The sequence below is a fragment of the Moschus berezovskii genome, chromosome 5 (genome assembly GCF_049115385.1).
Source record: "Moschus berezovskii isolate FMDL1 chromosome 5, NW_MosBer_1.0, whole genome shotgun sequence".
NCBI lineage: Eukaryota > Metazoa > Chordata > Mammalia > Artiodactyla > Moschidae > Moschus > Moschus berezovskii.
Genome location: NC_142464.1, coordinates 123764324 through 123787737, shown reverse-complemented (window position 1 = coordinate 123787737; position 23414 = coordinate 123764324). Strand labels below are relative to the sequence as shown.

Below are 23414 nucleotides of genomic sequence, written 5' to 3'. Positions count from 1 at the left end.
GATGGCTCCTAACATTTGGGGGACACCTACTCGGTCTCAGGCAGGGTTTTAATTTTACTTGATTTATCTCATTTTTGCTTCAGGAACCCTCCCTAAATGTACATCATTATATTCCCATCATGGGTCCTCTGTCCTCGCTGCTCCAGGTGAGAGGCCTGGCAAAGTCCAAGGGCCCCGTGGAAGGGGGCGCCTGGATAGTCTGAACCTCACAACAAGCCCTTCGAGGAGGAAATGCTCTCTGCCTCCCAGTTGCAGACGGTGAGACCCAGAGTGGGAGAGCCTGGGCCTGAGGTCACAGAGCTGGAGACGCAGAAACAAGATGAACACTCAGGTGGGCTCGACCCGAAGCTTTCACTAAACACCTGGACCAAGTGCTAGGAAGGGAAAGAAGAAGCAAACAGACTCGGCCCTGCCCCCGTGGTGCTCACATTCTTGTGGGGAAGGCAGTAAGCTGATCACAGGGGATGACAAAAGGAGGCCACCCCAGCCGACGAGCCAGGAAAGCTTCCTGGAAGAGGCGGCTCTCGGCCCTGGGAAGATGGAGAGATGCTCAGACGGAGACCAGCAGGCAGGGTCTTGTAAGTGCTCCCCTCACATTCTCCCTCCCAAGCCCCTAGGCCTGCCTCGGTGCGGAACGCCGGCCTCAGCAGCCATCTCTCCCAGACCTATTTTTAGACCCAACCCAGCTCAAAACGCAAACACATTGTCAAGATAGTGGCCAAGTTGGACCCTGTCCACAGAGCCTTCTCTGTGACTCCAAAATAGAAAATGGCTCTATCTGCGGATGAGCTGAGCTGTTGGCGGAGGTTTCGCCTGCAGCAACGCAGCCAGACCGTGGCCCAGCCCTTGGATGACCCGGACGCATCGATGCTTCTTACCCAAATACAGTATAAAAATGCTCATAGAAACGTGTTACGGTTAACCTCACAGAAAGGCAACGTCTTCCTGAGGCTGAGCTCGGGGCCAGGCGTGTGGGAACAGGCAGACCTCGGTGAGAGAGCGGGTGCTCCTCGCTAAAGGGAGTGTGCTCAGGGTCGTTTACCGTTCTCATGGCTTCTCGGAGTTAGATAGTCGCTGGAGGTGGAAACGGAGTTTGGACCATCTCAGGAACACACAGTCACGATGGCCTCTAGTTACTCGCTGTATCTCGCTATGGGCTGGCTAATACCCCACCTGCACCCTCTCTCAAGCCACGTAACCACCCCATGAGATGGACATAACTATCCCACTTCACAGATGAGAAAACGGAGGCTCAGACAGGAGCCCCCTCCCTCCTTCCCCTTCCCCCTCCTCCCCCAGTAGGATCGCGCCCCAGGTGCCCCTGAAATCACCAGCTTCTTGGCTTTTTCCCGTCCCGATCTATCTCAACTCCGTACTCCCTGCAGTGCTTATGGGGGTCACCTGCACCTGAATCCGTGGCTCAGGGTCAGCCCCTGGGGGACCCAGCCTCAGACACCATGTGTATAAATGCTTCTGCGTGGGTGTGCTTGACTCTATAGCAGGCACATATGGGAGCTTCGGTTCTGACAAAGGGGGAAAGAATTGCCTTTTATGGGACGGTGATATCTCCAGATGTCCAGATGGAAAAAGTCAACTTGACTTGACCCCTCCTTTGCATGACACACAAAAGGCAGTTCCAGCTGGATTATGCGTCTAAATGTAAGATAACAACTCTTCAGCAAGGTAGCGATCCCGAGGTAGGAAGATTCTTTCTAAATCAGACATTAAAAAATACTAGCCAGAGGAAGATCTCACAGGCGTTGGATCAACTAAGCCCAGATGCCATGACTGCTGAGCCCGTGTGCCTGGAGCCTGTGCCCTGCAACAGGAGAGGTCAATGCCGTGAGGAGTCTATGCGCCGCAACAAAGAGCGGCCCCCACTCGCTGCAACAGGAAAAAAACCTGCATGTAGCCAAGTAGACCTCAGTTCAGCTCAGTCGCTCAGTCATGTCTGACTCTTTGCAACCCCATGGACTGCAACACGCCAGGCCTCCCTGTCCATCACCAACTCCCGGAGTTCACTCAAACTCATGTCCATCGAGTCGGTGATGCCATCCAGCCGTCTCATTCTCTGTCGTCCCCTTCTCCCGCCTTCAGTCTTTCTGAGCATCAGGGTCTTTTCAAATGAGTCAGCTCTTCGCATCAGGTGGCCAAAGGATTGGAGTTTCAGCTTTAGCATCAGTCCTTCCAATGAACACCCAGGATTGATCTCCTGTAGAATGGACTGGTTGGATCTCCTTGCAGTCCAAGGGACTCTCAAGAGTCGTTTCCAACATCACAGTTCAAAAGCATCCATTCTTCGGCACTCAGCTTTCTTCACAGTCCAACTCTCACATCCATACTTGACCACGGGAAAAACCATAGCCTTGACTAGACGGACCTTTGTTGGCAAAGTCATGTCTCTGCTTTTTAATATGCTATCTAGGCTGGTCATAACTTTCCTTCCAAAGACCCAGTGAAGCCAATAAATAAATAAGCACATAGACAATAAATACCACTCGCTAGGAAGGAAAAGATGGGTAAATTGGGCCATTAAAACAAACCCTTCTCGTCATCAAAGCACACCATTTCAAGAGTGGAAATGCAAACTACAGAGGCAGGCAAGGTATCTTCAGCACAAAAAAGACAAACAAGCTCATCTCTCCAGGGCACAAAAGCACCACCAGGCAATGAGGAAAAGGCCGTTCTAGAGACTAACAGGCAAGAAGTGAAAGGCCCTGCACCAGAGAGAAATCTAACCGACCAATGATGTTGACAGAGCTGCGTTGCCTCCCAGGAGTCTCGGATTCACAAGCTGAAACCCACAGTTACAGCTCCGTGGCCACAGAATGCCTCTCATTCAAAGCTGACCACATCAAGTGCTGCTGAGGGTGTGAAGCAGCAGGAACCCTCGTACACACGGTGGGGGAGTGCAAGTCAGTAAAACCACTTTGAAAAGCCTGTATTTCTACCCAAAGGGGATATCCATTCACCCGATGACCTTGAAGTTTCTTCTCCTAGAAATGCAGCCAACAGAAGCGAATGCCCAGTCATCAGAGACACGCACTCACACAGATGCTCAGGGCTGCGTGGCCTGGGGGCAGGGGAGGGGCGCAGGTGAGAGCTGCAAACAGCCTGGGTGTCCATCATCAGGAGGCCGGAACTCACGGACCAGACACTCTACAACGATGAGCATAGGTAATTCCTGTGGACGAACCTCACAACACAGCGTTCCGCAAAAGACCAGTGAGGACATGCAGTGGGATCCCACTTGAATACCGAAAGAAGCAGGCAAAACTCACCTCGCGCTGAGGGACGCAGGCAGAGGAGGTAACACTTCAAAGCAAGCGGAGGAAGCAGCGGCCACACGTGAGGGGAGGAGTGGGCATCAGGGGAGGGGCTGCGGGTGGTCTGGGGGCCGGCGGGTTCTGCTCTTGACTCGGCGGTGGGCGGACGGCGTGGGTTTGTCTTTGGATGGTACACTCCACCGTGGGCGTGGCCCTGTCCTGTCTGTGACACACCTCACAGGGAAAACAATTTGAAAGGATTAAAACATTTCAAGAATGTCAGCTCTCCTTTCACACCTTCTGCTTCTTTTAGAAAACATTTACTTGAGGAAACATTTCAAAGAAAATGAAAAAGAAATGATTAAAGAAGACGACATCAAATCCAAGAAAGGTGGGCGTAACGTGACAACGACACGGCGTGCCGACAGACGGGGCGGTGGGGAGAAGGGCGGGCACCTGGGTGAGTGTGTGTGCACGCACACGTGCCCGTGTGTGCACTCACGTGTGCCGTGGCACAGTCACGTGTGCGCTGGGCACATACTGTACGTCCTGGCTGTGTTTGCCCGGGTTTGGAGAGCTCGGGGCTGCAGGGAGTCAGGGCTGGCCTCTAGTCTCCCCTCTGAACCTGAGAGGGTAGCAGGCAGCTGTCTGGGAACAGAAAGCTGTGTGTGGCTTGTGACCACCCTGCGAGGAGACAGCGGACGTCAGAGAGGACTTGGGCAACCAGCGAGCGAGGGGTCGGGCGAGGGGTCAGGTGAGGGGCTCCTCCTTGGGGCCCTGGGGGCCCAGAGTGGGGGTCTCCTTTGAAGTGGGGGGCGAGGGAACGGGGCAGAGGCTGGGACTGGCAGGTGTGAGGAGGAGGGTCCATTCCCCCGGAGGCTCCCCTGGCCAGGGGTGTCCCTGGAGGCTGCAGAGGGTCTCGGGCAGGGCTTGGTGATAAAGGGACAGCACGTGGCCTGCTCCATCTGCAAGGACACCTGCTGGGGGGCAATGCTTTCTCCTGGGGTTCAGAGAAATGCGTGGCAATGAGGAAGGTGGTGCCCCCTCTCCCCAGGTCCCGCCCCTGGCACCTGGTCTACCTTGACGTGGAACTGGGGGTCTGGTCTGCAGTGACGTGGCAAGCGTGGGCCCTGGAGTGTTCTCCCCAAGCACCTGCTCTGCTGCGGGCACTGAACTGGCTCTGGGGACATGGCTGGGACTTCAGAGAAGTTCATGGTTCGCCTGATCCTGGAGTAGGAAGCGGTTGGCGTGGAGCTCATCAATGGGACAGGCAGGATGCGGGAGAGGTGGACAGGCTTCTGAGATGGTTTGGGGTTCCTGCTCTCAGGGATCACAAGAATGCTGACTGAACAAAGCCGCTGACTGCCACGGTGCTCAGGGTCAGGGTCTCCGCTGAAGCCCATCTGTGGGTGGGGCTGTTTCCCCTGGGGTTGTCCAGGGGAGACCTAGTTGTCAGCTTCCAGAGATGCCCACATTCTTCAGCCCCTTCCTCACGTCCATTGTCTGACCCTCCTGCCTCTTTCTCTAAGGACCCTGTGGTCACGTGCCCCGGCCCCAGAGAATCCAGGATCTTACATCGGATCACACCTGCAAGCTTCTTTGGGCCAGCTGAGCTGATAAGACAGATTCCCCGGGGCTGTGATGTGCACACTCTGGAGACTACTTCTCAGCCCGTCGTGAAGGCAGTCAGTGGAAAGAAGCAGACAGAGCAGCCTGGAGAGCATCCCGGGAGAAGGGCAGCTTCCGCAGAGGCGGGGAAAGCGCGGGAGATGAGAGCAGAGCCAGACCCCGAAAGACCTGAGAATCGTGGGCCGAGGTCAGGGCAGCCACGGGGGCAGCAAGAAGAGAGACGAGCATCCAAGCCTGCAGATGCAGGGGAGGCGTGGACAGGAGGCAGGAGGCTGCCTGACACAGACCCGGAGCTGGGCAGTGTTGGCAGGCGGGCCCCAGCCGTCCCCCCAGGCGCCGCTGCTCGAGGCTGGGGTAGCTGTGCCCGGCCCCCTGCTGTTTCCCCTGCATCTGACCCATTCCAGAACTTCCATCTTTGGTCATTGTGTTCTGGATTCACTAATCCCGGATTGGGAGGGGAGGAGGAGACCCCTCAGGTCCGTAACTCACAGGAACAACAGCCATCCAGCCCCGGAACGCCGGCCCCTTGGAGCTCCCGGCCCGGGCCCCACACACTCAGACAGATGGATGTTTGTCCGGCTGCAGCTGCAGCCACAGCTGTCTGTTCCGGCTCAGCCCTGTGCCCTGCAGGAGCCAGTCTCCGGCTCATGTGTGACCCCATGACCTTCTCCCTTCTGGGTCTCAGTTTTGGCTTCTGTGCAATGGGTTGTTTGAACCAGGGAAGCTGTGATGTCCCCTTCCAGTCCGGTCCATCTAGAGATCCAGGTGTTTTTGGGGGGCCGGAAATACCAAAGCCAGAAGAGGGGCTGGGTGCTTCTGACCTTCTCAGAACCCTGTTTGCAGCTCCCAGGACACAGAGCAGGGGGGTGGAGGGCTTGCGTCAGGAGCCTGAGGGTTGCATAATGGCTCGGGCGGCAGCTGGCGGGCTCTGAAAAAGTTGTTTTTCACCAGGAGCCGCTGAAACAGCTGCGGAGAGGCCAGGTCTGCCCGGCTGGGGGTGGCCGGGTCTGAGTGGCAGGCAGGGGTCGGAGGCCTTGACCCCCACAAAGCCCGCTGCTGCAGAGCCAGCCCAGGGGCAGGTGAGCGGGCCGCCCCCAGCCTCAGGCAAGGGGTCCCTCTGCCCCAGAGGTGGTATCCATGGGCCTCCCTGAAGCCTGAAGCACAAAGTCAAGGGTGCCTGCAGAAGTCAGGCAGCGAGGGGCCGAGCTGAGACCCTTGCATCCCACCTCCCATTTCACACACAGATGGCCTGAGGTCGCAGAGGGCTGGGGAGCCTTGTCCCCCAGGGGCTGGTGCAGGAAGTGACCGGATATGAAGTGATATTTTGGGCACTCTGGGGCCAGACCGTGAGTCAGGAACCTCCTTTGTGACTTTTATTTTGACCACGCACAGGGCTTGCAGGACCTCAGTTCCCGGACCAGGGACTGGAACCGTGAGTCAGGAACCTCCTTTGTGACTTTTATTTTGACCACGCACAGGGCTTGCAGGACCTCAGTTCCTGGACCAGGGACCGGGCTCTCGCCCGCTAAGTCAGAGTGCCAATTCCTAACCACTGGAGCGCCGGGGAAGCCCCCTGTGTGACATTTAATTTGACACTCATTGCAGCAAAGCTGCTTTGGGGTCAGACAGGCCTCAGCCCTGCCCTTTTGGGGCCGCAGCCACGACTCCCCTCCAAACACGAGGGTTTCCGGGTGGCGGTGGAGAAGGGGGTGTCGCTGCTGGTGGGCTGGTCATCATCGATACACGCAGAGGCCATGTCAGGGAGCCTGGTGCACCCCAGCGCCAGACCTCAGGGGAAGATGGTCCAGAAAATGCCTGGAGGGCGCTGGCGACCCATCCTGGGCACTGGCAAGTACGTGACCCCGCTGGACCTCTGGGCAGGTGCTGGGCACACCGCTGTCTCTCCAAGTCTCGGGCGGGAGCGGCTGGCGATGTCCCCCCCACACCCGCACCTCTGGGGATGCCTGCAGCTGAAAGGGACAGTTCTGGGTTCAGGGCTCCCTCTGGGGCCTGGGGGTCCCCTCTGGGCCCAGGGGACACTAACTCCACCCCATGGAAGGAGGGAAGGTGGGAACACCACTGCCACCAGCTTTCCACCTGCACTGCTCTTCAGGGGGCTCAGCCAGCTTTGTCAGCCCCTGATCCCTCCAGCACAGCACCCGCAGGCCCGGCTGCTTCTCTCGCTTCCCCCACCTGCCGCTGCGCTAAGGACTGGATCGTGTCCCCCAGTTTCACAAGCGGAAGCCCTCCCTACCCTCAGCATCTTGGGAAGTGGAGGCGAGGCCTTGGGGGGAATGAGCAGGGTTAGACGAGGCAGGGAACTTCACGGTGGGCTTGCCGCTGCTGTAGGAAGGTACTCTAGTCCTCTCCTGCCCCCTGCCCACCCTTATCCCTGCCTCCTGGGCATAGAGCCATCAGCAGCCTCTGCCAGGCCAGGAAGCAGCTCTCACCGGGAATTGAACTGAGCCCCTTGATCGCGGGCCCTGGAGCCCTCTCAGATGCCTGGCCCCGCTCAAGTCCAAGGCTCCGCTCTGAGTGCCCTACCCCTAGACCAGCAGCTTGACCTGGACAGCTGCCCCAGCTGCCCTGGGCTCCCTACCCCCAGGGAGGACCACGTGGCCTCTGCACACACCGTCAGGGGGCCACAGATGGAGAACTGGATCACGCTCTGTGTGCCGCTGTGGATGCGCAAAGCAGGGGCCTGCCCGGGGCGCGTGAGAGCAGAGACCTCAGCAAGCGGACCGACCCTGGGCATCAGGGCTGCTCCAGATTGGGCACTGGACGGGGGAGGGGGCAGGGGGGTGAGATGGCACAGGCCTGCTCTGTGGGGATGGTCGGGCCCACCCTGGGAGGGTGAGGGGCATGGGGGCTGGCTGCGAGGTGGGCAGCCATGCCCGGACAGTTCTGGAGGACGCCGGCCGCAGGGTGGGCCATGATAGGAGCAGGCTCAGGGTGGACGGGGCAGGGGGTGGGCCGGCCCTGGGTGACACGGACCACCGCGTGGTGGGGCTGGGGGGCGCCTTGCAGTGTGGTCTCTGTGCCCGGCCCCCTCCGTCCCAGCAGGACCTGGACGTGGCCTGGGGGGCAGGGAGGGTTCTCAGTTCTGTGATGGTCTGAAGCCTGGGGTCACAAAACTCAGATGGTGAATAGGATCACAGCATTATCAGACGGTCTCGGGTTCTTTTCTGGCTGTGGGTGCTGAGAGCTCTTCAGTCTGATTCCCTATCCACCCCACCCCATTTGTCCAGCCGGCCCACAGCCACACAGTCAGCCCCACTCAGCCCCTCCAGCTCCCTGCCCTCCGGGCCCATCTCCCATGAGTCCCTCTAGGTACTGAGCGGGATTCCAGCCACCGCTGTGGCCATCCGAGGCTAGCTTCTAAAATTAGCCCCCTTGGTGGGTCATTTAAGTCTGGACCTGTCGAATCTCAGACTCTCAGAGTTGGGAAAGCGTGAAGTCTGTAATTTCCCCCACCCCCACCCCGAGGGACAAGCTGGCTATGGTCACACAGAGGCCAGCTGGGGGCAGGCCCTGCCGCTCTGAGAGGTTTGGACCAAAGGGGTCTCCATCTTTCCAGGACGGTGGTCCAGAACTCCGGGCTGGGCTCTCCTTCTCAGCCCAGATCAGTGCTTCTCAGCCCGGATCCCGCTCCCACTGATGCGACCCTGGGGGCAGGCTCTGGGCGACTTCACAGCTCTCTGTCCCTGCCGGCAGCCCCCGCCGGGGTCCTGGGCAGCTGGCTTTGCCCCGCCCTCCCCGGTTCTGCCTCGAGCCCCCTTGCCGGGTGGTCTGCACTGAGGATGATAAAGGGAGACTTCACCCCACGGCCTGACCAGGCACGCACTGCGCACTTGGTGGGCTCGCCGTTGCCAACCAGACACCTCTCCACGTGGCCAGGAGGTGGGTGGTCTCAGGACCCTACTGTGTTGGGGGAGAGGCTCCTGAAATGTGGAGGCGAGGCATCTTGCTGGGGCCCAGGGACCAGGAGTCAAAGTGGGGAGCCTGGGGCTGAGGGCAGGGCGGCTGGGGCATGACAACGCTCAAGCACTGCTCCAGGCGGTTCACCCCCCACTGTCTCTGTGCTGACTGATGGGTGGGTCAGCTCTGGGTCAGGAGAAACTGCATCAGCGGGCAAGGGGCCCCAGGCGCACCCTTGCTGGCCCAGAACCACGTGCTTGTAAACTTTAATTTCCATACAGTAGAGAAACATACAGTACAAGCAACTCAGGGACTAGACTGCACTGGGGAGCTCACGGAGTCACCTGGAAACAGGCTCCCTGCCGAGAGGGGACCACCTGAGCTCCTGGGGACACCACAAGCTCCCGCTGCCCTCAGAACGGCTGGGGAGGCCAGCGGCTCAGTCCTCGCCTCCCCTTGCCCGCAGGTCCCAGCTTCCTCCGCACCCCCCACCCACCCCACCCCAGGGTCCTCTCCGGGAGGACAGCCCAGCCTCCCGGGGTGGGGGTGAGAGACACTCTCTGCTCCCTCTCTGCTTGCTTCTCTCCCACCTGGGAGGCCAGGGCTGGTCGCCAAGCCCTAGGGCTCGGCTAGGTCATCAGGGGACGCTTCACAGTGCCAGCTGCCAGCCAGACCCGCCACACCGGACTCCTCGGTGGGAGCAGGTGAGCCAGGCAGACAGCCCTGGTCATTTAAGGTGATGGGCGCTGTGCTGGGAGTGGGGCAGAGGGGCACCCCGGGGAGAGGAAGAGGCTGGGGGCCCGAGACCTGATCAGTGAGAGCTGGGGGGGTGAGGGTGGGGAAGGAACGCAGGCGTTTACAGAGAGGTATCCCATGGACGGGTGCAAAGGCAGGAAGGCGGGAAACAGGAGGGGCTTTGGGGGGAAGAGGAGAGTCTTCTAGATCCGGGAATGTGGAGGGGCCCCTGGAGCACTTGGTGGTGGGGGTTGGGGGCACCGTGATGCGGCTGAGATGCAGGCCCCCGGCCAAGCCCAGCCAGCCTGTGGCTCCGGTCCTGGATGCCGGGAAGAGTCCGCTGGCTGTGCTGAGGACCAACCCGGGTCCCTTGTCCTGATCCCGTGGAGGCAGCGGCTCTGGAGGGAGCCAGCCAGCAGCCCCGGTCCTCGGGGCCGGGCGGGGTAGGGGGAGACGGCCCCGCCCTCACAGGACCACCTCGGGCGCGATGCTGAAGAGCAGGTCGTCGTTGCCGCGCCGCACCTCCAGCAGCAGGGGGGACTCGGTCAGCACCGCCTCCTGCAGCTCGCTCGAGTCAGCCAGGGGCCGCCCGTTGACCTTGACGATGATGTCTCCATCTTGGATGCCCCCCCTGCCAACAGGAGAGAGAGGCGGTCACAGCTCACCCCCCAGAGGCCAGGGCTGGGCGCCTCTAACAGCTGCAGGTTTAAGGAAAGTCATTTCAACAGGTGAGAACACAGTCCCGACTGCCAGGCTCTCACCCCGGGCGCGGAGACCACTGTCTAACCACCGGCTAGCGCTTTGTCAGTCGACTTTTCTGTACAGCAGAGGGACTGGAGTCACGTTCTGGCTGTGGCCTCCCCACCTGGGCCAGGGACTCGGCCCCGTGAGCCTCGGTTCCCGCCACTGCAGTCCTAGGTGGGGACACTCCTGGCAAATTACAGCGAGGTCCAGGGTACTGATTCCACTGCTGCTGCAGTTACTAAGACTTTCCCGTCAGGGCTGGAGCGAGTGAGGCCAGCCCCCTTCTGCACCTGGCTTGCCGTGACCTTCTCCTCCATCCAGAGGGCAGGCAGGGTGGCACCGAGGTCAGGTTCGCAGGTGACAGGACCCAGATCCACACGGGCTAGCTGCGTGACCTCGGAGTACTGACGGTGTCAAGGCTCAGTCTTCCCATCTGAGCAATGGGACGAGAGCAGCCGCCCATACCTCACGGGCTGCAGTGAGGAGCTCCTGAGGGGTCGCCACCAAGCTCCCCTGTCCGGGGCACCCTGCATGTGGCCACTCTCCCTGATGCCTGCCTGCTGCCCCAGCACCCCCGACTAGAGAGCCTGAGTTGGGGGTGATTATTCTTTGGCATCACAGATCTGTATCTCGACAATTTTTACTGCAGGGTGGCTGCGGGCTGAGCACACATGCCGTGTTCAGGGCAGGAAGACTCCAGGGATCTGCGTCTTCCAGCCCAGCACACAAAACAGAGAAAATGGGTCCTGTTGGGTTGATGGGGCTGGGGGACCTCCTGCCTGGCTCCACTCACCCCCACAGAGGGGCCCCAGACCCTACATGGGTCACTTCTTGCCCCTGAAGCTACGGTTTAGAAGCAGGATCCAAAGGAGCCCACCCACTGCACAGATGGACGCCAGGGAGGAGGAGTGGCGGGCGCTTGTTCAGAGCCGGTCCAGGGCACAGGGCCATGCACGCCATCACCCCCACAGCCTGCTTCAGTCCACCAGGCTGCAACATTCCTCCTTTCTCTCATACTCGGGTTTCCGAGAAGGCAAGGCTTTGTTCCCTAATTGATCTTAACAGTGTCGTGGGGGAGGAAGAGGGGGCAGATTCATACCCATTTTGCAAATGAGGAAACTGGCCAGGAAAGACCCAGGCTGACCCACAAGGCTGGTGAGAGTCCGGATGGCATGGAGTTCTCAGCTTGGGGGGTGGGGACCTCCACTACACTGTCTCTCCAGACCCAAAGGGAAGGACATTCTGGGCTAAGGAGGGGACGGCCTTCACCCTTCAGCCTGAGCCCAGCTTAGAGGACTGGCCAGGATCCTGCCTGCCACTTTCACATTATACCACATTGCCAGGAAGCTCAAGATCATGCAAGGTCAGTGAAGTCGAGCTCAGGCCCCAAGCCTGCCGGCCCAGCCTCCTTGCTTCCTCCGGTGGAGCCTACCTCTGAGAAGGTGAGTTCGGAACAACCTCTTGCACATAAATCCCACTGCTGACCGCCGGGAAGTCTGGGTTACTGGCCTTTAGCTCCTCCACCAAACTGAAAAGACAGTTTCACTGTTAAGGCACTTCTTCTGGGCCTCTAAGCTGACTCCTTAGTACAAAGCTGCGCCCTCGTCCCCTCCTCTGCCCAGGACGAGGCGTCTCCTCTGTGCCCCCACGCTGCCGGGTCCTGCCACTGACCACTCTGGGTTGTCACTGGTTCTTGTCTGTGACCCCCACTCAACTTGGGCTCCTCAAGAGAAATCTCAGTGGAGATTTCCACCGATGGAAGGAAGTGTGGAGAGGGGAGAGTGACGGACAGATGGGAGGATGAGCAGCAGGAGGGGTAAGGAGGGAAGGAAAGAGGGATGGATAGATGGGCAGACGGAGGGAGGATGGACAGACAGCGGGTAAACGTGGGGAGACAGAAGGTGGAAGGTCGGGTGGACAGACGGCTGGACGGAAGATAAAAATAGCACCTTTAGATGGTAAAGGGGCACACTGGTCTTGATTCCAAATTGCTTTCAGATTTATTCCCCAGAGGAACGGCTGCCGACACAGGAAGGAATGTCATCTTAGGGACTGTGTGGGTGGGCGGGTCACTCAGGTGAGCTGAGTTCTCCCCAGAGCGCCCCAGCGCAGTGACCTCTTCCTTCTCCAAACCCCTGGACTTTGCGTTTTCTCCCCGTCTGCCTCCTTTCCTTCCTCCCTGTCCCTCCTCTTCCCCAGCCCCTCCCCTATTCCATGCACTCAGAATTTGCAGACATCTGCAACGGCAACCCACTCCAGTACTCTTGCCTGGAAAATCCCATGGACGGAGGAGCCTGGTAGGCTGCAGTCCATGGGGTCGCTAAGAGTCGGACACGACTGAGCCACTTCACTTTCACTTTTCACTTTCATGCATTGGAGAAGGAAATGGCAACCCACTCCAGTGTTCTTGCCTGGAGAATCCTGGGGAGGGCAGAGCCTGGTGGGCTGCTGCCTATGGGGGTCACACAGAGTCGGACACGACTGAAGTGACTTAGCAGCAGCAGCAACTCTGTTATAGTCCTGGCCCTGGGGGTGAGCAGGACACAGCCCTTGCTCACAAAGAGCTCGTGGCCAAGGTTGGGGGTGGGCAGCTCTGACACCGGGGGACCCAGTGCAAAGTGGAGAGGGAAGCGCAGCCGTGTAAGTGAAGAGGAGACATCTCCTCCCCTTGAAGCAGCCTCCGGGGAGGGAGAATGGTGTCCTTTTCCCAGAATTCAAGTCTGCTCAGGCCTCAGAACGTAACCTTGTTTGGACAGAGGGACTTGACTGATGCGGCTGGTTAAGAATCTCGAGATGAGATCAGCCTGACTTAGGGTGGTCCCGAAACCCAATGGCTGGTGTTTTTATCAGAGAAAGAAGAGGGAGAAGGCAGCAGGGGCCACCCTCCTTGGACCAACCCAGCTTCTGTGTGATCAGGTGCTCAGAGTCACCTCTCCCCACGTGGCTGCTCTTGAGAGTCCGGGAGATATTCTGGCTGTAATCTGGGGGCTTCGTGCCCCCCATGCAAGAGAAAGGCAGAGCTTGTAGCAATGCAAATACAACCCAAGAAACACCCAGAACCACCAGAAGCTGGGACATACAAGGAAGGACCCTTCTCTGAAGCATCCAGGGAGCACAGCCCTGTTGACCCCTTCAGTCTGGACTGAGGGCTTCCAGAACTGTTGACAGGAAGAATTTCTGTTGTTTTAAGTCACTAACTTGGGGGTGATTTGCTATGGTAGCCCCAGGAAAAGTAATCTTGGAGGCTTCCTGGAGAAGGAGCACCTGAACGGAGTCCTTTGGATCAGGCTGAGGGGGAAAGGTGCTCCAGGCCGAGGGACTGACAAAGGCTCAGAAGCCTGGGTGTGTCTGGTCCACGGGAGCACCGGCTGGTGGCCAGGCCCGTCGGGGCCCGGGAGGAGGGTGGGGGTGAGGGTGGCGGGCGGTAGCGTCCTTCGGACACTCACCTTGGCGTGATGGTCCGCATCCGGATGCCGATGAAGCGCTTCTTCCAGTCTAGAAACAGAGCGTATCGGGACTTGGTTAGGGCCGCCGTGAAAGCCTCAGTGCTCCCCAAGGGGCCTGGCTGGGGAGCAGAAGGCAGCAGGGGCCACCCTCCTGGGGCCAGCCCAGATCTTGTGTCATCAGGTGCCCAGAGGCACCTCTCCCCACGTGGCTGCTCCTGAGGGCCTGGGAGAGGCCCTGGTTCCGATCTGGGGGCTTCGGGCCCACCCTCATTGCCAGGCACCATTCACCCGCATAAGCTCTGACATTTGCTGTCTTGCTGGGCCCCCCACTCGACCACAGTTGACAGTGGAGTTCCCCGCCCCAGACTCCATCCTGCAGGCTCCCCAAGTCGCCTTGCTCCGATCTGAACTGGTCACCTTCTCCTGCCTTCTCCAAAAACCAGATATTAATTGATAACACCCAGTGAGCTGTAACGACGTGGCAGGCCCCCTGGCTGGAGCAATACAAACAGAAGGCTAAGGTGGCAGCTCCCTGCCCCCAACTTCTCCGGTCTGTGACTTAGCAGATGTCTTAGATTCCAAAACAACCTTCACATAGTCTAAACCCAAACATGGTGAAGGACAGGGAAGCCTGGCGCACTGCAGTCCATGGGGTCATGAAGATCCGGACAAGACTGAGCCACTGAAGAACAGCAACAGACACTAAACACGTCTCAGCACATTTTAAAATGTCATAAAAATATGCTCCCTGGCCACAGTGGACTCAAGCTACAGGGCATCTGCAAGATCCACAGTAACTTAGAAACTAAACATATATACTTCTAAATAACCCAACTTTAAGGAATAGAGCAAAAGAGGAATTAGAAAGCATTTTAAATTGAAAAAAGAAAACAAAATACAACGTACCAAACTTCTTGGGATGGAGGTAAAGCAGTACTTAGAGGGAAATTAATAGCACTGAAGTACCAATATCAGAAAAAAAGAAAGATATCAAATCAATGACTTCAGCCTTCTTAAAACTAGAAAAAGAAGATCAAATGAAATCTAATGTAGGCAGAAGAATAGAAGAATAGAAATCAAAGAAATAGAAAATGGAAAAAGTGGAGAAAATAAATGAAAACCAAAAGTTGATTTTTTGTAATGAATAAAATTGATAAGTTTTCAGCCAGACTAATTAGGGGGAAAAAAGACGCAATGATCAATATCAGGAATGGGAGACGTGACATCACTACAGATGCTATAGGTATTAAGAAGATAAGAGACTAATATGAACAACTAGATCTCAGTGAACTTGACAACAGAGGTAAACAGAATAAGTTTCTTGAAAATTTCAAACTACGAAAGTTCACTCAAGAAGCAACAGATAACCTCCACAGCCCTATATGGGCTTCCCTAGTGACTCAGACAGTAAAGAATCTGTCTGTGATGCAGGAGACCTGGATTCCATCCCTGGGTCAGGAAGATCCCCTGGAGAAAGGAATGGCAACCCACTCCAGTATTCTTGCCTGGAGAATGCCACAGACAGAGGAACCTGGTGGGCTACAGTCCACGGGATTGCAAAGAGTCAGACAACACTGAGAGACTAACACTTTTTATAGCTCCGTATCTATTAAAGAAATTGAAGTAGTTAAAAATCTTGCCACAAAGTAACTTCAAGTCCAGACAGTCCTACAGGAGAATTCTAACTGACGCCTTAGGAAGATACCATATCAGTTCTATACAAACAGTTCTAGAAAACTGAAAATGAGTTACAATTTCTGTGATACTGTGACTAATAATAAGAAATGTATGCATATTTTGGTCTTCATCCAGGGTTCCTAACACATAGCTCCTAAAACTTTTGTACTTCCCTAATGAGGAACGCTGGGCTGGAAGAAGCACAAGCTGGAATCAAGATTGCTGGGAGAAATATCAATAACCTCAGATATGCAGATGACACTACCCTTATGGCAGAAAGTGAAGAGGAACTCAAAAGCCTCTTGCTGAAAGTGAAAGAAGAGAGTGAAAAAGTTGGCTTGAAGCTCAACATTCAGAAAACAAAGATCATGGCATCTGGTCCCATCACTTCATGGGAAATAGATGGGGAAACAGTGGAAACAGTGTCAGACTTTATTTTTTGGGCTCCAAAATCACTGCAGATGCTGATTGCAGCCATGAAATTAAAAGACGCTTGCTCCTTGGAAGGAAAGTTATGACCAACCTAGACAGCATATTAAAAAGCAGAGACATTACTTTGCCAACAAAGGTCCATCTAGTCAAGGCTATGGTTTTTCCCGTGGTCATGTATGGATGTGAGAGTTGGACTGTGAAGAAAGCTGATCGCCGAAGAATCGATGCTTTTGAACTGTGGTGCTGGAGAAGACTCTTGAGAGTCCCTTGGACTGCAAGGAGATCCAATCAGTCCATTCTAAAGGAGATTGTTCCTGGGTGTTCATTGGAAGGACTGATGCTAAAGCTGAAACTCCAATACTTTGGCCACCTCATGCGACGAGTTGACTCACTGGAAAAGACTCTGATGCTGGGAGGGATTGGGGGCAGGAGGAGAAGGGGATGACATAGGATGAGATGGCTGGATGGCATCACCGACTCGATGGACATGAGTTTGAGTGAACTCCAGGAGTTGGTGATGGACAGGGAGGCCTGGCGTGCTGTGATTCATGGGATCGCAAAGAGTCGGACACGACTGAGCGACTGAACTGAACTGAAAGTGATCAGATCTCTAAGGAACATTTTTTTCTCACAGCTCCTGAAATAGTTCCAGACCTCTAAAGGTGAAATTGTTATTGTCGTTTAGTCACTAAGTCGTGTCTGACTCTTTGCAACCCCATGGACTGCAGCACGCCAGGCCTCCCTGTCCTTCACCAACTCCTGGACTTTGCTCAAACTCATGTTCATTGAGTCAGTGATGCCATCCAATCCTCTCATCCTCTGTCCTCCCCTTCTCCTCCCGTCCTCAATCTTTCCTAACATCAGGGTCTTTTCCAACGTGACAGCTCTTTGCATCAGGTGGCCAAAATACTGGAGCTTCAGCATCAGTCCTTCCAATGAATATTCCATTGTTGATCTCCTTTAGGACTGCCTGGTTTGATCTCTTTGCTGTCCACGGGACTCTCAAGGGTCTTCTCCAGCACCACAGTTTGAAAGCATCAGTTCTTTGGCACTCCGTCTTCCTTATGGTCTGACTCTCACTTGGCTTTTCATTATTCACAAGTCCCTTTCAATCACATTTGACTTTATGTTAATGAGGTAACCTTTGGAAAGTCCCTAAGGGTGTCAGTTGGTTGCAAGGGGAACTGATCACGTAATTGGAGGATTGGAACGTTTCTCCTCAGCCTCTGCCTTGCTTCAGGGAGAGGAGAAGAACTAGAGGTTGAATCAATTGCCAATGGCTAATAACTTATTCAGAGGCTTCCCAGTGGCTCAGATGGTAGAGTCCGGCTGCAATGCAGGAGACCCAGCTGCAATCCCTGGGTCAGGGAGATCCCCTGGAGGAGGGCATGGCAATCCACCCTGGTATTCTTGTCTGGAGAACCCCATGGACAGAGAAGCTACGGTCTACAGTAGGTAGGCTACAGTCCATGGGGCCACATAGAGTCGAACACGACTGAGCGGCTAACACACACAGTAGCTTAGTTAACATGCGGCCACCATAAAAACCCAAGAAGATGGGTTTGAAGAGCTTCTGGGTTGGCGTCGTGTGGAGGTGCTCCCAGAGACCACGGGCTCCGCATCCTTCGCCTACACCTTGCCCTATGCATCTCTTTCATCAGGCTGTTCCTGAGACATATCCGTTACAATAAACTAGTATCTGTTGAGCAAACAGCTTTCCTGCTCTGGCAAACGATCCAACCCAAGAAAGGGGTCATGGGCAATTCTGACTTATAGTCACAGCGTGCAATTGGCATCTGAAGGCAGGGCTGGGGGCAGTCATAGGACTGAGCCCTTAACTTGTGGAGTTGGATGCTATCTCCAGGTAGACAGTGTCAGAATTGAGTTAAATTGTAAGACACCCAGCTTGGCGGGGGAAAACCCCACTTATTGCTGACCAGAAGTAATTGTGTCAGAAGTAAAATAGCATTGCAGTCGAAAATGGAGAGCAGAAGAGACGGACAGGGGGAATGTTTTTCCTAAGCCACTTCTCAACTCATTATCCCAACACCAAAACCAGAACGAGAACTAGACCCACATTCCTCATGAAGGTAGATGTGAAAAGTCTTGAAATGCTTTCAGCAAATCAAACCTAGTAATATGTTAGAAAGGATAACACATCACGACTAAGTGAGGTTTATTCCAGGAATGCAAGGATAGTTTAATATTATAAAACCAACCAAATAAATTTACCATATCAAAAGACGAAGAAGGAAAACCATCATCTCAACAACTTGATAGATAAAAAGATGCAGGAGGGGTGGATGGATGAACAGAAGGAAGGATGGAAGGAAAGAAAGCAAGAAAAAGAAGGTAGATAGGAAGGACAGGTGGATGAAGGGATGAGTGGATGGATGGGTGGGTTGGTGCATGGGTGGGAAGGTGGGTGGAAGGATGGGTGGATGGGTGGGTTGGTGCATGGGTGGATGGGTTGGTGGGTGGGAAGGCAGATGGGTTAATGGGATAGAAGGAAGTTCTATCTGGGTCTGACAACTATGGAGCAGTTCAGACAAGTGAAACCTAGGGGCCACCACCTTAGGAGGTGGGAGATGAGATGGATGATCCCCAGCCAGAGGGGACCGTCTAGAGGGTGGGGGTGATCATCGTCATGAGGTGAGGACAGGATGGGAGAGAGGCTGAGGTATCCCGGGTGGGGGTCTCGAGACATCAGGGCGGGCTGGGGAGTGGGTGCCATCACAGAGCACTGCAGGGTCGCCTGGCCCTGCTGGAGGCTGTGAGCTCAGCCCTGGGACAGCGTGCCTGACCCCACGTATGGGCTCCGTACCTTTGCCAGTCTTGTCCTGGAACTCTGAGAGGAAGCGTGTGATGCGGTCCGAGGGGATGGCAAAGGAGATGCCGGCCGCGACCTTGAGCGTGTTGATGCCAATGACCTCACCGTCCTGGGTGGGAGATCAGAGCGGGCGGTCACTCCGAGAGCCCAAGCGGCCGCTGCCCTCAGTGGCAGAGCAGCGTGTCTGTGCGACTCAGCTCCCAGATGGGGGGCCCTGGCCAGCAGTGCCCTCCCTGAGAAGCTCCGTAGAGGTGCTCTGGGGTCCAGGTCTGAGTCGGGGCCCCCACCTCTCCCGCCGTTTGCCTCCACACCCAACCCCCAGCTCCATCACTGCAGAGTGTTGACCTGGGAAACTGCAGTCTGCCCCCAAGAAGCTGTGTCTACTGGCCGAGGATGCCCCCAGCCAGCCTTCTGAGGGGCTGGAGCCCAGAGAGATGTGGTGAGGATTGGGGGACTCTCTAGCCCGTCTTTTGAGAAGCAGGGTGGGGGGACCTGGGGCCAGGGCAGCCCCCAGCATCCTCCACTGTCTGTCCCTTTCGAGCTGGGTTCCTTCCCTGTCCTGCCCCCCACCCCAGGAGGCGGGTGCAGCTTGGCCTGATCTTCCACCTGAGACCCCACTCCTGGACGCAGCTCCTCCCAGGGTGCCAGGCAGACACCCCTGCCCCAGCGCTCCTGCGGGACCCCGCCAGCATCTATCCTTACACGGCCCAGACACCAGCCCTAGGGAGCCTGGGGGCCGGGCTGCGTGGTGAGCCCAGCTCCTCTCCAGTTAACACAACGATGAGAGGACCGGCCCCTGACCCGCGTCCCCTGCCCCAGGCCCACCACAGGCACCAGGTCCTGCTGCTCTGAGACCTCCCTCACTCCTCCGACAGCACCAGCTCCCCTGGGGGCAGCACATACTTGGGGTTGGATCCTCCTCTGGGGCCCCCAGACTGTTGGGTGTGAAGGCACGAGGGCCATGTTCTGGGTCCCAAGTCCCCCTTGAGGCTGTGCCGCCCACCCCAGTGTGAACAGGGCCCCAGAAAACTTGAGGTTCCTGCTCCAGGGGACACTCACCAGGTTCACCAGCGGTCCCCCGGAGTTCCCGTACTGCAGGGGAGGAAATGCCACGTTAGCCGGGCCCTGAGCCTCCCCTCCTGGAGGGTTTCTGAAGCTTTTTCTTTAGAAACTACCATCCAGAAACTGGCCCAGAAACATATAATTGAATTCCCTCCCCCCACCAACAAGGTTTAATGGAGAAGAAAATGGCAACCCACTCCATTATTCTTGCCTGGAAAATTCCACGGATAGAGGAGCCTGGCAGGCTACAGTCCATTGGATCGCAAAGTCAGACACGACTGAAGCAGCTGAGCACAACAGGCTTGAAAGGCCTCAGCGCCCATTCCACAGACAAGAAGGCAGAGGCCCAGAGCAGCCAAGTGCACAGCCATCTCTGATCATCGGGGTCTGAGCTGGCCGGTGCTGTCCGCCCAGACCTCATGGGTTCCCTCCAGCCTCTCATCCATGTCCCCACCCTCACCGGCGGATGCAGGACAGGGCACCATTTCTCATCCCACTGGCATCGAGAAATCTTTAAAAGACCAGCACTTCCCAGAAGAGGGTCTAACCATGGTAAAGCAGAGAGGTGGCCAGTGCTGGGTGTCTGGGCAAAGGGCTTTGTGAATGCAAGAGCTGGCATCCAATAGAATAATAATAGCAGCGGCAATAATAATGGTGATGATGTTGACGGGGTGTGTGATTAGGCAAAGATATTTCTGAGGTCTTGGTTGCATCTCTATGACTCTGAAGCGCTATCCCAGATCAGGGTTGCGGCCTCTAAGACTGTGAGGGCCAGCCTGGTGCCCACGGGCAGAAGTCCCTGGAGTCAGAGCTGCACTTAATGTAAAGAAAGTACTTTCCGGCCAGGGGACATGTTGGAGACATGGAGGGGCTCTGGGTGTGGGCAGGGCTCTGGGCGCGGGGCTCTGGGCACAGGGCTCTGGGGACAGGCCTTGAGACCGCTGTGCGGACTCACGTTGATGATGGCGTCCGTCTGGATGTAGTCCATGTCGGAGTCCCGGAGGCCCAGCTCCCGGCCGTCCCGCTGGGCTGTGCTGACGATGCCGGTGGTCACTGTGTTCTGCAGGGCGAAGGGGCTGCCGATGGCCACCACGAACTCACCAGGCCGCAGGTCTGCCGAGTGGCCCAGCAGCAGCGCCGGGAGCTTTTTCTGGGGGTGGGGGGAGGCAGGGAGGACACAGGAAGGGAAGCTCAGTCGTGGGCCTTTGGTGGGACCAGAGCCAAATTATGGCCAGGAGCAGCTGGACAGAGTCATCAGGGTGCAGGCCAACGCAAGGCTGGCTGACCCTTGGGGGCCACCAGACCCAGGGCTGGCATTCACCGAGCAGGGGCTCAGCCTACCAGCGACCACAGGTCTCCCCAAGGCAGGCCACAGGGTCCATGGCAGGGAGGACACAGAGAGGTCCGGCTGGGCACAGCCCGAAGGCACAGCTGTGCCCAGATCGCAGGGGCCTCTGCTGACTCCGGAGATCAGAGGCCAGAACTCTGAGCCGCAGACTCTCAGGACCGTGGGCTCCATCCATCCGGCCTCTCCTCCCATGTCAGGAGCGTCCCCTGTGTACTGTCTGCCTCAAAGTCAAGTAAGAAGTTTTCTATTTTTCACAGCAGCTCTTGATAAAGCAGCAAAAATGCTGTACACAGCAGTGAGGGTTAAGGAGGCATTGAACAGCTGTGCCCACGTGGGAGGCGCAGAGACTCAACGTGCCACATTCTGTGCTGCTGGGCGGTGAAGCCTCGGCAAGAGGCACACAGGGTCCCAGGTGAGGACCCAGGGAGCGGCATCTGGGACGAGGACACAGAGGGGACAAGGTGGGTCAGCAGCTTTCCCCAAAGCCCAGTTCAATGGAGGGCTGGGGGCTGGAAGTCAGACCTGCGGTCAGGAGAACCCCTGCAGGCACTGGGAGCATCTGGGCACCAGGGCACCTGGTCTTACTGACCCTGCCAGCATCTTTGCTGGCTGCTAGGATGCACCCCTCCACTCCCCAGGGGGAGATTCCAGTGCCTGGAAGAGGAGGGACCCAGCGACCGACCACCCAGGGCTCTGAATGGCTCTGCCTCTCCCCACAGGGGTCCTCGGGCAGGGGACGCATACTGTGGCCCTTGGCCAAATCCAGCCAGATCCAGCAGCCTCTTCTGTAAACACATCTTTCCCTGGACTGCAGCCCAGCCATCTGTCTGGCCTGTGGCTGCCTTCCCAGGACGGTTCAGAGTGGAGAGGTTGCAACAGAGACCACAGGGTCTGCGAAGCCTACCTCGTTCACTGCCCAGTGCTTCACGGAAAAAGTCTGCTAAGCTCTGACCCTGATGCGGCCCTCCCGCCATCCCCAGTTTCCCCGTCTCCAACATAAAGACGGTGCCCCGGGCTCAAGAACGGCTGTGACAGGGCTCCGAAAGGGGCAAGGGTCTCCCTTAGGATAATAATTCCGTGGAGTCACTGAATTCCCTCTCGCGTGACCAGGCGAGAGGAGGCCTCCTCGCAAGACATTGATCATCTCGTCCTGGCAACTTCTATTCAGAAAGAGCAGAAGCTGGGTGCAAGCTCAACCAAGCTGGACTCACCTGCCCACCCGGGCCCGCTCCCCCCGTGCCCCCATGGACTGCATGGTGTGGGCAGGGCACAGGTCACCCCAGGTGAGCCCACAGTGCCCCACGGAGCTGAGACCATGGCGCTGGACAGCAAGAAACATGCAGGAGGGAGCCACCCCTTCTGTGACCCCAGGGGGACAGTGGCATCTCCAGGAATAGGCCCAAGAGGGACAATGGAAGTGTCCCTGGCCTTGGAGACCCTCCACCCTCCATGTGGGAGCAGCACGTTTCCTGGACGGCAGCCTGCTGGACCCTAAGTGGCCACTTAGGGCCCTGCACGGTGGTGTCCAGATATCGGGGTTCTAGTCTGACTAGACCCAGGACTAGGACACACTGGCAGTCCCCAGGGGCCTCGGTTCCTCTGAGTGTCTGATGGGAAAGTGGGGCTGCGAGGCCTCTGAGCTCCAGGGCCCAAGAAGGGCTCCCCCACCAACCCACCTTGGGGTGGATCTTGATGGTGGCAATGTCCGACTTCTTGTCGATGTCCTTGATGGTGGCCTCGTAGCTGTCACCGTTCTGCAGCTGCACCTTGAGCTGCTGCCGGCCTGAGACGGTGTTGGTGCTGGACACCACGTGAGCATTGGTGACGATCAAGCCCGCCTCCGACATGATGAAGCCTGAGCCGCTGGACAGGGGCACGTTGCGGCCAAACAGAGGGTGTCTGTGGGGGAGGCAGGCGGGTGGGCTGGGTCAGGACTGCGGGCGGGGGCGGCCACAGCCAGGGTCTGGGGCAGACGAGCATCCACCAGGCCTTAGGATTGAATCCTGGCTCTGCCACCTCCTGGCTGTGGCCTTGGCCAGTCGTTAAGTCTGGATCCATTTCACAGCCACAGAGAAGGGGATGATGGCCTGTTACTTGCCATTTACAAGGACGAGATGCGAAGCCTGTGACTGTCAGTGCCAGGACGACGCAGCAGGCATTTCCTGCTCTGGAGCCAGACAGACCAGGACTGTAACCTTGAGTCCGGTCCCCACTTCCATCTGCCTACTGTGGGCAGCCAGGAGGCTGACCCCTCTGAGCCTCAGTCTCCCCATCTGGGAAATGGGCCGATACCACTTGCTATACTGAGCAGGGTGCCTGTCTGCAGG

The 23414-nt window shown here is 57.1% G+C and overlaps 1 protein-coding gene across 1 annotated transcript in view; it reads right to left on the bottom strand.

Annotated features, from left to right (window-relative positions):
- Positions 1 to 9063: 9063 nt before the first annotated feature.
- HTRA3 (HtrA serine peptidase 3) overlaps positions 9064 to 23414 on the bottom strand; it is a 31889-nt gene continuing 17538 nt past the window's right edge. Inside the window, exons 3-9 of the mRNA XM_055434786.2 lie at positions 22764 to 22986; positions 20695 to 20889; positions 19737 to 19769; positions 18672 to 18786; positions 13739 to 13787; positions 11725 to 11820; positions 9064 to 10179 (exon numbers count right to left, since the gene is read on the bottom strand). Of these exons, the coding sequence (XP_055290761.1) occupies positions 10014 to 10179; positions 11725 to 11820; positions 13739 to 13787; positions 18672 to 18786; positions 19737 to 19769; positions 20695 to 20889; positions 22764 to 22986 (877 nt within the window). The 3' untranslated portion in view covers positions 9064 to 10013. The remainder of the gene's footprint in view (positions 10180 to 11724; positions 11821 to 13738; positions 13788 to 18671; positions 18787 to 19736; positions 19770 to 20694; positions 20890 to 22763; positions 22987 to 23414) is intronic.